Source organism: Sclerotinia sclerotiorum, genomic scaffold, assembly GCF_000146945.2.
Source record: "Sclerotinia sclerotiorum 1980 UF-70 scaffold_11 genomic scaffold, whole genome shotgun sequence".
Classification (NCBI taxonomy): Eukaryota; Fungi; Ascomycota; class Leotiomycetes; order Helotiales; family Sclerotiniaceae; genus Sclerotinia; species Sclerotinia sclerotiorum.
The window spans coordinates 406451-419735 of NW_001820825.1; the positions used below are offsets into that span (position 1 = coordinate 406451).

Consider the following 13285-nt stretch of genomic DNA (forward strand, 5'->3'; position numbering starts at 1 on the left):
CTACAACTGGAGCCGCTGGGGCACGAACAGGGGGCTGAGGATGCTTGGCTCTAGGTTTGTCGTCGCTATCATCCTTCCCAGTATCTTCCAATTCTTCCGCAGTTTCAGCAGCTCCAGACATATCCGCTTCATTACCATCATCAATTGAAGGAATAGGCCCACGAGATGATTTGGTTCTTCGTGGTAGTGCACTTCCTTCTTCCCTTATGGAATCCATTGAAATGCTTCCTGGCCTATCCCCCGTGTCCGGTCGTTCTAAGCTAGCAGTATCACCCTCTTCGGTAGTTTCATGGGACTCTGTTCTCTTTTTCGGTGGGCGCTTAGGTTTTTCTTTCTTTTGTGCTGCATCCGCATGCCTAGAAGCTTGTTCCATTTGTTGTTTTTGCAAAAGAGCAATACGTTCCTTGAGACTTGTAGGCTTGGGTTGTTCCTCTTCATTATTGTTACCTGGAGAAGTTGGCGCCAATCCTGCTCGCTCAGCTTGTTCTTGATTCTCATTCTCTTTTGCTGCGATCTCGGGGTCCTCCTCGCGCCTGTAAATCTTTTGTGGCGGCGGCTCACGAGGTGTAGGAACATAAGCATCTTTTCTTGGAGGTGGGGCAACAAATGGCTTTTTGATGAAATTATTCGAACTTCCAGAACTAAAACCCGTGGGTTTAAATGGAGCTGGCGGAGGAGCAGCTTTGTTAAAAGCTGCAATACGATCCCGAAATGACCCACCGCTTGGCTTTTCACTGACAGGAGAAGTTGGTTTTTGACTTGGAGCTGGTCTTGTAGCTGCCGGTGTTGAAAGTGGAGGCGGGGAGGCGGGTTTTGGAACTTTAGCCTGTGGAGCCGGTTGAGTAGGAAGAGGAAGTTGTCTCTCTTGTACAACAGGAGCTTCGGGAACCTCTTCAGGTTGTGCTTCGGGTTCAGGCTGTGGTTCTGGTTCTCTCACTGGTTCGGCAGCGACAGCAGCAGGAGCTGATTCCGACTCCTTCTTTGCTCGATGGACACGCGTAGGTCTTGGTGGTGCCGTAGGCTCATACTTTTCCACAAAATTTCGTGGGAAGATACCTTCTTGTTTGACTCCTGATGTATCAACATATTCTCCAGCATACCAATCTGCATCTTCCTCCTCCGTCACGGTGATAATTTGACCATTCGGAAAGTGAAGATCATCTTCATGCGGTGACGTATATTCAAATATCGCCTTTACTTTGAATGGTGGAATGGACATGTTGAAGGTAAAGGTTGTGGTTCAGAGTTATTGTTGATGTTGTAACTCGGTCCCAACGAGTTACCAACCACCGAAGTCCGATTTTGTAATGGATGATGTTCGTACCAACCTAGCGGTGGATTGAAGGAATGAAACTTTGCCAGATGGAATACAATTGACACAACTTTTCTTTTGTAATATTGACTGAATTGAAATGGTAGAGAAGGGGGAGGAAAATGTCGGGAAATCTGAAAGAGGCGGGGCGGTGTTTGTATCTAAACTCTGCTAGTCTACGTCAGCGCATGAATGAAACGAAGTCATAAACGGGATGTATCTTGAAAGTTGACAACATATAAAAGACTTACCAAGAGGTGAGAATTCCCGAAGCAAAACTAAATATTAAGTACTGATTGAGTAATGTTCAATCTGTAGTGTGTAGTTCTTTTTCTTTTGTAAACAAGCAGGTATCAATACATTAACTAGTGATTTATTGGAGGGGAACCAAGGTATGTAGTAAGAAGGTTTGCAAGGCGGGCATACGCTGTATGGTTTGATTTGTTGCGCTGCCGTGGGAGATTTCCTAGATGACCTGTTGCATGATCTGGTGGGTAAAGAAAGCTTCCAAGTTATTCAATATTGCTTGAGCAGGTACTTTAGATGGATGTGGCACTTTGAAGCACAGGCACAAGCACAAGTTATGAGTGGGTGAACAAGAGTGGCTCAAGAGTACAAGGGTTTTTTAATCTGTCCACGGATTTGACATTGACTCTTTACAGCTCATTACTATTAAAGACTTAAATTAGATCTGAGGACAAGAAATGGATTATTATTCATTCCTTTCCAGTCGATAAATGATATGACATTGATTTCTTTCTTCAACCGAGCTACTTGCAACTACCGTAGAGTGCCATACAAAGCTCCCTATATTTTAGGCTATTATCGTACCTACCGCCTACTAGCTGCTTAGATTACTCTTAATCGGACTAATTAATCGATTATTTAGATCTACGATAAAACCATCAAACCTCATATCATATATCTTATCAAACAAAAAAGCAAACCTCAAATCTCATCAAATATAAACAAACCTCCAAACCTCGACCTACCCACAAACCAAAAATAAATACATAAATATGTCGACCCCCCAAAAGCCCAAATCAATCCTAAAGCAGACCTCCTCCTACCCCGCCACCTCCAACACCCCCAAACCCACCAATCTCTCACCCACAAAAACCAAAGCCGAGCGCGATCGCGAAGTAGCCCTCTACCACGCGCGCCTCATCCAAGAACGCAAAGAAATCGAGCTAGAAATCCTAACCTCAACCGAAGAACTCATTGATTTCCCCCTCGCATCCGCACCATACGATGCCTCCAACCCATCGCCGTCAGACGCACGGGCATTCAAAGAGATGCTTCGACCCTTTCAACCCAGCGATTACGATGCCCTAATTCTCGAGCGTAACCTCGATAGTCGCTGCGGGTATACGTTGTGTGCCAATCCTCGACCTCGGGATAATAAAGGGGGACAATGGAGATTGTTGGGGATGTCGGGAAAGGCAAAGGATTTCAGAATTGCTAAGAAAGAGGATGCGGAAAAATGGTGCTCGGATACTTGTGCCAGGCGTGCTTTGTATATTCGAGTTCAACTGAGCGAATGCCCGGCTTGGGAAAGAAGTGGTGAAAGCTCTGCTACGAAAATAGATCTACTGGATGAACCTAAGACGGAGGAAGATATGGTAATGGATGGAATTGGGAATTTGGACTTGAACAAACAAGAGGTTCAAGAGAACCAGAGAAAATCTGGAAATCTTGCATTAGAGAGGGGAGAAACTGGTCAAGGGTCTTCGAGGCATGTTACGACTTTCTCTATAGTAGAGAAAGAGGTCAAGCTGGGTAATGCCAAACCTCCGACGCTCGACTCGAATGATCTTTCTGAAAAGATGGGTACATTGCATTTGGATCTTGAGGGTCATACATCTACATTTAATCATAAGAGCAGATACGGAGATTTATTTGGAGAAGATGATGACGATGATGACACCGAAATGGATACAGATTGGAAAATATGATTGTATTATTTGGAGTTATGGAGTTCATCGCAGGAAGGAGTAAAATATGATACCCCAGAATTTGTCACTATCAATGGCATGGATTAACCAAACCAATCCTCATTGGTGAAGTTCAAAATCCAACTGTGATTCGACTTCCGTAGAGCAAGACCATAACCAAATCGAACACGCAAGACTTACCGCTAAACAGACGAACCGCATGTAGGAATCGCACATAAGAGCCAGAGCTCAATCTGCCTATGTGCCACCGTATGCATCAAGCTCACAGCATGCATTAGAATATCATCACATTCACGGAAATCGAAGGTTTTCCCGAAGGATGGCAATCAAGCCTCAACTCCTAAAGGAGCATCACGGGCGACACCTAGTTTGGGAGGAATTCTCTCACATTGATCTGTATACACTTCCTGTCCTTTTATACGCCAGTAGCCATCAGATCCATGTGTTTCCCAATAAAATCCCCCATACCTTTTGTAAATGCATAAATTTATTCTCTGCGGGCAGGTCTGTCGCCGAATCGTCTTGGTCCACGCTCGGTAGTTTGTGCTTGAGTAACTGGGGTAACGTTGCATGGGATAGAATCGAACTGTAGTAAAACATTAGACAAGAAATTGAATTTCGCACAGCGCAAGATACATACACCAAGGCTCTTGAGGAGCTCCTTTGTCTCAACATCAACCTCAAGTTGTCCGCTCTCGGTGCTGGAAACATCGAGAGCAGAAACCTCTGGAACGTATTGATCCTTACGTTCTCTCTCTTCTTCTTGAAGCTTGAAGGAGATACCACGGACTGGTCCACGTTGAATACGCTTCATCAAATGGGTGGTGTAACCGGCGATCTAGTTATTGATTAGACGTTTTGTCGAAATTCGCTCAATTGGATATTTTATTTACCTTGTTACGGAGACGCTTGGAAGCAATGATGGCGATCTCATCACAGATTCTCTTGTTGGTCTCGAAATCGAGAGTCAACTTTGGGTAGTATCTCTCGATAATGACCTTGGCGGACTTCTTAACTGTCTTGGTACGAACGCGACCCATGATTACGGTATTTGGGGATTTGTTGGTGGTGGTTTGTCGAAAGTTCTTGCGGTTGTCGATTGAGAAGTACAAAATCTTCAAAATTGTTTTGTGTGGAAAAAGTTCAGGATCTCGCTAGCCGGTGCACTAGTGTATTTCTTAATGTTCACGTGACAATCATGGATGTTTGAGGCTCTCGATCATGGCATGGGTTCACTAGTTGTGACTACCTACCAATAGTATGAATAAAGGGTAATTTGGCGGAGAGTGTGTCTCAGGAAGTTTATCACCAAGCAGTCTGCCCTCGGCTGGACTTGGGTGTGTTCATAAATCCACCCGAACATCTTCAGATAGACGAGATAGACATTGAAAATGACATTCACACGCCCGAAACACAACACATTGATAATTATAATTAATTGCTCTCTACTTGAAAGTCTTAATACTCATACGTATATCCTGACAGACTTATTTCCCAAACCTTCCCCCTAAAACTGCCTTCTAAGGGGTATCATAAACAAATGGAGACTGTAAGCTTGTATAACCAACATGGGAATGAATGCTTCTTTACCAACGTCGACTGAATCTAATATGTAAAAAATTGAGATTTTCCTAGAAAGAATCTATTGATTTCGTGGTGTGACTGGAATGTCCCAGATCGACGGGGCTAATTGTGTAGATTCGGAAGGAGAATCTTGTTTGACCTGTGAGCTTGAAGGTTTGTTTTGATTGCCAACGACATTAGAGCTGGGGCCAAATGGTATAGTAGAGGTGGATGTGAAGACTGGAAGATCATATTTCTTCGCCGCAGCTGGCGTATTGGTATTCGGAGGTAGCCATCGAAGTGGTTCTTGTTGTGTCATTGCTTCCGGAACAGGGCCTTGAGGTTGGAAGGGGATGAATTTGTCTGCGCTGTATTCCGAGGAATGATCTGAAAATTTTCCGGTTTCATTTTGCTCCGCAGTAGAAGCTACAGGAGAGCTACTTGGCAAAGAAACCTGTTCAGGCTCTTGCATATGGAGAGGAACATCTGAAGAAAGACATAATTGAGGAGTCGAAGGGCCTGGTGAGATGCTCTTCATTGGCGTAGAGGTTCCGGATTGATTGTAGGTCATCTCAGACGCAACGCTTGTAGGTGATTTGTCATTTGACATAGTTGAGGATGTTGTACCAGCTACTTGACTTCGCTCAATCTTTACCTTAAGCCTTTCTTCATCCCTGGCTTCTTTCTGGGCTTTTGTGAGGAGACTAATCTTGATCTTCTTCATACCAGAAGTTAAAATATCTACGTCAGAAGAATGGTTACTGCTTTCCGCAGCTGGGCCGGCCTCAATAACATTATTCGCGTTAGTGTCAGAGCCAGTCACTGAAAGAGACTTCTTGCGTGGTCGACCTGGACCTGGTTTCGAAGTATCAGTTCGAGGTTTGGCAGGCGCTCTTGTTTTCTTCACGACCACGGGTGGAACGGGATTTGCACGAGATCCCATGGCAGATCCTGGTCGTGCACTCATTGCACTACCAGGCCTTTGAGAGAATGATGGCGCCCTATTAGCAGCAGGGGCTTGTTGAGATTGAGATAGAATTGGCCCAGCAGTTGACACAGAACTAAGTCGCCTAGCAGACTGTTGCGTTGACTGACTATGATTCGCATCAGATGCTTGAGTTGTGCCTGAGATTTCAGGAGCCTACTGATTGTTAGTCTGAGACTGTACAGCGTAATGCAACTACATACTTTGTGCACGGGCGAAGCAGTCGAGCCGGCAACGGTCTTTCGACGATTTGATTTTGCAGCAGGCTTTTTAACTACATCCTTTTCAATCCTCTCAACCAACTTCGGCGCTGGCTTTCTTGTTCGTAAAGACATTCTAGCATTAGTAGGTTCTGTAATTGCAGGTTGTTGACCGCCTTCGTCTTGTTCCAATATAGATTGGCGTTCCTTTCTTGCTCTAGTAGCTTCAGCTGCGAGATCTTCCCATTGACAACTTTTCGTCTGCCTATCAGTTGGAATAAGCAATTTGCTCAATTCGTGAGCCGCAACGGTCCAATGAACATCAGGCGGCGGTGGAGTAGGTGGCCTAGGAGCTGAAGCTCGTGGTGGTGGTAGATTTCTCATACCCATGGTTGATACACTGCGTTGTGCTGTAGGGGTGTTGACAACTTTAGCGATAAAAGATTGTGTAGGAGACGCAAAGTTCCCTGTAGGTCCGGCTGGTTTGTGGATTTTTGGTTCCTCAGGGAGTGGCGCACTATTCATAGCTGCATCAAGCTGCTCCAATCGACCTAAAGACCACCATAATGGGTCATATGGCATGAATCCATAAGGAGTTGCAGGTCCGGGGCTCAATGCGTCTACACCAAGTTTCTCTCCCACTTCAAAATTTTGACCGTTATATGCCTTCTCCGCATGAGTTACAGGATCACTTCCTGATAAACCACTAATATGACTCAAAACCCCAGTACACAAAGCACGATCGCTGTAACCACCTTCAAGAACACTAATGATCCTCCCGTCTACCCCTGTACCTTCCTCGGCTGCAAGTTTGACAACATCTCGTGTCAGACGAGCATAAAATTCCGTTGGAACATTGACTTTGTGACGTTGCATACCAGAACTTTCCCACTCACTAGCGTCGAAACCAGCCGACAAGAAAATGGCTGCCTTTGGTGGGGGCCCATTAGGAGATGTTTGCAAGCGATCATGTTGTGTACGTAGAAAGTTCCGGGTCTTCTCGAGAAGTACTGAATATTTTGATTCATAAAGTTCCCAGAATTCTTCTTCACTTTTCCAAGGTTGTAAGTGAACATTCCAAATATTTTGACCGTGTGCGTTTTCAATGCAGAGACTAGCATTCTTGACCTTTTCCTCATCGCCCATCTCACATGGGTATGAGTTAATATCATGAAGACTGAAATATCCAATCGATGTCTTTTTCCACGGTAATGCATTCTTAGCCAATCCATTCGCGCGAGAGTTATGTTCCCAAGCAATTGCTTGAGATCCATCTCCGTGATGAAGATCAAAATCAATAATAGCAGCGTGCGTGAGACCATGATTAAGTGAAGCATGTGAAATACCAACATGGACATTATTTAACCAACAGAATCCAGAAGGATAAGTAGCTGAACAATGATGTCCCGGAGGCCTAATCGCAATAAAAGTTCGGCGTGGTCCTAATCCTGTTGAAGAGCCCTCAAAAACTGCGTCAACACCTTCACATACAGCACCCAAAGCACCCTCCATGGCGTTCAAGGACTCTGAGCACAAATAAAGATCACCCTCGTGAAATTTTGAAGGAGGTTCTTCATTTTGACCTCGGTTCATCTCAGGTCTGGCCAATTCTTTTCCGTTCGTGGCAAGTTTTGCTTCTGCATTATCACACATAATCTTCAACTCTTCCATCCATTTAACTCCATGTACATTTGTGACCGCTTGAGAAGATAGAGGCATAAGTCGAGTAGTTTTGCGTATGCGAAACGGCGTGCTAGGTACTTCGGTAGCCTCCATTCCAGGACGAAGAGGATAACGACCTTCGGAGTGTCTTTCGCCCAAGCGAACATATGCTACAGATAATCCCAGTATGCTAGCATGAATTCGTTCAGGTCTTTCGACGATTACACTCAGGCCAGTTCTTGAAGTTTTGGGTCGGGAGTAACGATGTCCGTAGACCGAGTCGTGAAGTATAACAATAGTCTCTGCAGATCTCGAACCATCATTCATATCTTGTAAATCCAATTCCGACTTGAAATGCGAACTTGCGATAGATGCTGCAGTGTGTCGTGGAGAAGTTTCACGCATATCTTCCTCCCTTTCGGAGAGGGGTGATCTGCTACGCATGACAGATGGCGATCTATGTGCAAATTGTGTAGACGATCTTCTGCTGAGTGTATTTTTATCTGTAGCTGGTCCTCCACCGCTGAGGGAATTTAAAGATGGCTTTCGAGAGAGATTGGAGGTGGATGAGCGACGTTGGTCGAAACTCGCAGAACTAGCACTTCGGCGTAAGGGGCTAGGAAGAACAGGGCTCCTACCGTTTGGTGATGGATAGAGATTTGAGTGACCACCATGCGATGCACTTCTTTCAGAGGCAGTTTGCGATGAAGTAGGAGGAGTAGTTCTAGAAGCTTTACTGATTGAGAGACGTCTCATTGAATTTGATAACGGAGTGTCGTTGTTGCTTGTAGACGGGGGCGACGGAATGGGCGAAATACTGGCATGTCTGCCACTGTTTGATGATGAGTGCGCCATTGCAAACAAATAAAGGAAGTGTGTTGAGCTGAAAGCTCAACCTTCACTGAAATTCTTAATCCTTCACTCTACTCACTCTTCTTGTCGCGAAGTTTCCAAATAGAGAAGCTATGACGATGGAATATGCAGCAAAGAGTAGGTCGCGTATTGGCGCAGATCGCGAACCCCTGCCAACAACGGTCCAATCTCGTATTTATAATTTGTGATAATTCAAGAGAGGAAATGAAATAAAATTCAATGTTCATAGAAAATACATTAAATTCATTTACAGGACACAGTAAGGATTTGTATTTTACTCTCTGATGTTCGTAGAAGCGCCGTTGTTTCAAGTGCCATCTCTATTTAGGAAGGGATAGGCTTTGTTTCTTCTTTTTCCATCGGGATATCATTGCATGCATTCTCTAGCAAGTTCTGTGTTCAAATGTTCTAATAAGGGGTATCTATTCTCTGCAATTAATCATGAAACCATCTCTCATTCTTCCATTAGATCGACACCAACTGTTCTCAATGCCTCCACTGCCCAATCTGGATATTTTGATTTCTCTCCACCATGAAGATCTGAAAAGAACTTCTTCACGAAAGCTGGATATCTATCTTCAATGATAGCTTTCCTAGCATTTCTCATCAACTCCAACTGATACCAAACATTATGCATGGTAAGTAAATGTGCTCCAACCGTCTCTTTGGCGGCTACGTGGTGAACAAATGCTCTGGTAGTACCGAGACCGCCATCTCCTGTTCTGCAGCATATGCATCCACAACCTTCTTCAACTGGACCAAAATCATTCGCATAAGATGCGTGTCGTAGATTTATGACTCCATGTTTGGTTATTGCGTTTCCGAATCTTGCTGTTCGAGTAGGCCATACACAATCAAACATATCTGCACCTAAAGCCACACTAACAATCAAATCCTCAGGATATCCAATTCCCATGACATATCTTGGCTTATTCTCTGGTAAGAGACTTGTACATGTATTTACTACACGACAGTAATCTGACTTGGCTTCACCACCACTCAACCCACCTATTGCAATTCCTGGTGTTCCTCTTGCGACCATCTCTTCGCAACATTTTCTTCTCAGATCTAGATCTAGGCCCCCTTGTATAATGCAGAATAGGTTTTGTGTAGTTGGATTCGCATGTGCAGTAATGCATCGATCGAGCCATCGAACGCTTCTTTCCATTGCTACTCGCATTCTTTCCGCATCAGGGGAGGTAGTAACTAATACATCATCAAGTTGCATAATAATGTCGCTTCCTATGGAATTTTGAAGAGACATAGAATGCTCAGGCGTGAGTAGCATTGGGGATCCATCATGCGGACTCAAGAATCGTACACCTTCCTCTGTAATATTGGCCAACTTGAGAAGACTGACCATTTGAAAACTATGTACGCCATGTCAGATTTGATAAGGGGCGAGGAGAGTGGATTGAAGCGTAGACAAGCTTACCCTCCACTATCCGTTAAAATATTGTGATTCCATCCTTGTAGCTTATGGGCTCCTCCAACTTTGTCCAAAACTTCCTGTCCTGGTTTCAATCCTAAATGATAGGTGTTATTCAGGCACAATCGACAACCCGTATCTTCCAATTGTTGCGGTGTCAAGCCTTTCAATGATGCTTGTGTGGCCACTGGCATAAACATGGGTAATTGAACTGGGCCATGAGGTAAAGTCAAATTGGCGGCTCTTGCTTTTGTTGTCTGACATTTTCGTAGAAATTAGAGAGCGGTGATGAGAAATGAAAACAACGATAGCTTACAGAACAGCGGGCCAACAACTCAAAGGTCAAAGCCGAGGGCATAGGGGATTTTGAAGCCATCATCTGCGATACTTTTTCTTTACCAAAATTCCCTCAATCCTGATTGAAATGTCTCGGAATTTTATTTCTCACGAAGGGATGATTACTATGTTAAGGTGCTAAGGGTGGGGTTGATCACAGCCTTGTCCGTTCTCCATGCAATATGCACGAGGCTAAGGTAATACCCGGTTTGCGGGAGTGTGCACACTAAAACCTTCTAGACTGGGGTTTCTAGAATCCTAATCCAATCCTAATTCTGATCCCTAGGTAGAAATCCCCTTGATTCAATTCTCCGTTAAACACGTCGTCCCACAGAGCTTCACGGAGGATGGGCTAGGCAGATATAGGTAGGATACATGCCGGTGCGAGTAATGAGAACTTTACAAGATTCAGTCATTGATGGTACCGAGGTCTTTCTATCTTCTATTATCTATATGTAGTAAATATTGTTATCTATATCTCTCTTATTATTTTATTCCTTCTTAAATTATGTTTCATGCCTTTTCTTCCCTTTTCCTGCAAATATTCCGAGAATGTCACCCCATTTTGAACTTTTACCAGAGGTTTTTCCCTGTTCATTTTCCCATCCGTCAATCGAATATCAACATCAACCAATCCTCGCTAAGTAAAAATAAATCTGTCTCCACCCAGATCAGACCACTTTCTTCGACCCAACAAGGATGCATCAGAATCATCACCAACAACAGAACGTCACCTACTTTTTCTCGCATGGCTCACATGGCTCACATACGCCGGTCCCTCAACCTTTCCTGAATATAGATCATTCTGTGGCTAAATTAAGTGAAGATGCGGGTGATCTGGTTCCTTAATCGATCTGTTTACAAGTAAATAAACACAATGATACCTATCAATTTTCGTCTTGGCAACCCCATATGCTGCGTATCGCTAGGATGAAACTTGTACACCTCTCTGACTTGGGCATCATTGATAAGTCAAGTGAAGTCTAGATTAATTGATGTCAGCTCACACTACAATATCCATATTTCATTTTGATATTCGGGTTTGAGCCTTTTCCATATATATCTATTGATCTTCCTTGACCTTCCGAGCTTGTTTCGTTCATGTGTCAATTCCCAAAAAGGTTCAAGTAAAGCCTGTATAAGTTCACTTACAACCTCAACACTTCAACACTTCAATACTTCAATATCACTTCTAATACTTACTTTGAAATCCTCAGTCCCGCATGATATTTCCTTATTAGCGCTCGAGATTCGCCGTATAATACTTTAATAGTAATTGTTTCTCTTTTTCATACTCCTAGCGACAGCATTGGAACAAGTTTTTGTACAGTTTATTTTCAAAATGTTCACATCTTATATCAAAAATAATCCATCAATGGATCCTCAAGTTCTACGGTTGGCATTCAAACCCAAATCTACCATCATATCACCGACCAAAGAGCCACTCACCGATTTCCATCTCTTCCCAAAACTTCTACCTGAACTTCGAATCCTCGTTTGGCGATATGCCTGTGCAAGTCGTACTGTCGAAGTTAGATATGATCCAACCATCGATCGATGTCGTTCTATTAGTCCACCTCCAGCAATCCTCCAAGCCACTCACGAATCACGAACCGAAGCTTTGCGTATATATACTCTCTCTTTTGCCACAAAGACCTCCGATCCAAGAATATATTTCAATCCTTATATCGACGTTCTCTACCTTCCTCGGCATCGTGCTATGGGATACGATGAAACCCTTCGCGACTTTCGTACATTTTTAAATACACCAGAGCTCCTCGACGATGTTAAGGCTATCGCGATCGATCATGTGGATGTGGAGGTCAAGAGACCGTGGGAATCATACAACAAAGCAACACTATTAAGATCTTTCCCAAATCTCGATTTGGTTAAATTGATCATTAGGGAGAACCAAAGAGCATGCGGGAAAGTGAATGAAGATTTCGAGTTTGTAGAACCGAGGATGGAACCAGAAGATATATTAAGAATATGGGTGGATTTTAAGCAGAGTTTTATGAGGGAAGAGAGAACTTTGAAGGAGATCGCCATGGGTTTGGAGAGGGAATACATTGGATGGGCTTTACCGACTGTGAGGGTCCAAACGAAGGTTAAGAAAGAAAGTGTATAAAGAGATAGGGAAAAGTTTCATTGGATCTAAAGGTGTATTATATGGGTATACCCACATAGCCGGCGCATGTTTGGGATGGTGTTTTGGGCGCAACAAATACTCTTTTCTATTACTGTTTTTTTGTTCTTCTTATAGTGATGATTCTTGAAGGTTTTGGAAGCGCAGGAGTAATAAAGCTCTAGATAAGATTACATTAACGAAGTAAGAAGAAGTAAGAAATCCATAATAGCAGTGGATAAAAACTCAAAACTCTAAATGCCTTACTGTAACAGCACAAAGATAAAAAGTAATAAGGGCGAATAGTTCCAAGAAGAAAAACCCATTTATAAAGTTTATACTTTCCCATCCAGGGAAAACCTTAAGCTCACCTATATCACTGCATGTGGTCATCTCACATATCATACAGTAATTGCATAAATTACATATCTGAAGTAATCTTAAGATCACAACCCGGCAAAATGACATCCCCAGAAACTGTGACGCCTCACACCTCCGGGTCACGTGGCATGCCCCGTTTGTATTTAATCACAGGGAAACTCTCTACTCTTGTTTCCCTTCTTCTTTTCTCCTTAGCTTAGTATTTTCTAATACAAGATACTTTACCCAGTATTCTTGAGTGTGACAGAAACTGACTATAAGAGGTGTTACGAGGTTTGCCGTCTAGATCACGTGGGAGTGCTCTAGGCTCTCGAGGTGGTTTATAACTAGGCGTCAAGCAGGGACTTAAGTAATGACAAATAATGATATGCAATTCGTAACTAATAGTAGAGTATACTAAATGATTGATCTTGAGCACGAAGCTCTATACAAAGGAAATCCATCTTGATTATACAGACCTTCGT

General features: G+C 43.5%; 6 protein-coding genes across 6 annotated transcripts in view; 1 reads left to right on the plus strand and 5 right to left on the minus strand.

Annotated features, from left to right (window-relative positions):
- The window catches only part of SS1G_08273 (hypothetical protein), a gene marked incomplete at both ends in the record, with an annotated part of 3635 nt that extends 2416 nt beyond the window's left edge, over positions 1 to 1219 (minus strand). Inside the window, 2 exons of the mRNA XM_001590483.1 lie at positions 29 to 297; positions 562 to 1219. Coding sequence (XP_001590533.1) covers positions 29 to 297; positions 562 to 1219 — 927 coding nt within the window. The remainder of the gene's footprint in view (positions 1 to 28; positions 298 to 561) is intronic.
- A 1112-nt stretch (positions 1220 to 2331) lies between these two features.
- Positions 2332 to 3267, plus strand: SS1G_08274 (hypothetical protein; the record flags this gene model as incomplete). The annotated part of the gene is made up of 1 exon (XM_001590484.1): positions 2332 to 3267. One exon carries the CDS (start codon positions 2332 to 2334, stop codon positions 3265 to 3267), a length of 936 nt encoding a protein of 311 aa, XP_001590534.1.
- Positions 3268 to 3754: 487 nt separating this feature from the next.
- Positions 3755 to 4307, minus strand: SS1G_08275 (40S ribosomal protein S17; the record flags this gene model as incomplete). Its single annotated transcript, XM_001590485.1, has 3 exons — positions 3755 to 3853; positions 3908 to 4105; positions 4161 to 4307. 3 exons carry the CDS (start codon positions 4305 to 4307, stop codon positions 3755 to 3757), a joined length of 444 nt encoding a protein of 147 aa, XP_001590535.1.
- Positions 4308 to 4909: 602 nt separating this feature from the next.
- Positions 4910 to 8433, minus strand: SS1G_08276 (hypothetical protein; the record flags this gene model as incomplete). Its single annotated transcript, XM_001590486.1, has 2 exons — positions 4910 to 5971; positions 6019 to 8433. The coding sequence occupies 2 exons, from the start codon at positions 8431 to 8433 to the stop codon at positions 4910 to 4912; spliced, it is 3477 nt and encodes a 1158-aa protein (XP_001590536.1).
- Positions 8434 to 9004: 571 nt separating this feature from the next.
- On the minus strand, positions 9005 to 10337 carry SS1G_08277 (hypothetical protein; the record flags this gene model as incomplete). Its single annotated transcript, XM_001590487.1, has 3 exons — positions 9005 to 9920; positions 9986 to 10236; positions 10296 to 10337. The coding sequence occupies 3 exons, from the start codon at positions 10335 to 10337 to the stop codon at positions 9005 to 9007; spliced, it is 1209 nt and encodes a 402-aa protein (XP_001590537.1).
- Positions 10338 to 12121: 1784 nt separating this feature from the next.
- SS1G_08278 (hypothetical protein) lies at positions 12122 to 12385 on the minus strand (the record flags this gene model as incomplete). Its single annotated transcript, XM_001590488.1, has 1 exon — positions 12122 to 12385. One exon carries the CDS (start codon positions 12383 to 12385, stop codon positions 12122 to 12124), a length of 264 nt encoding a protein of 87 aa, XP_001590538.1.
- Between the last annotated feature and the right edge of the window lie 900 nt (positions 12386 to 13285).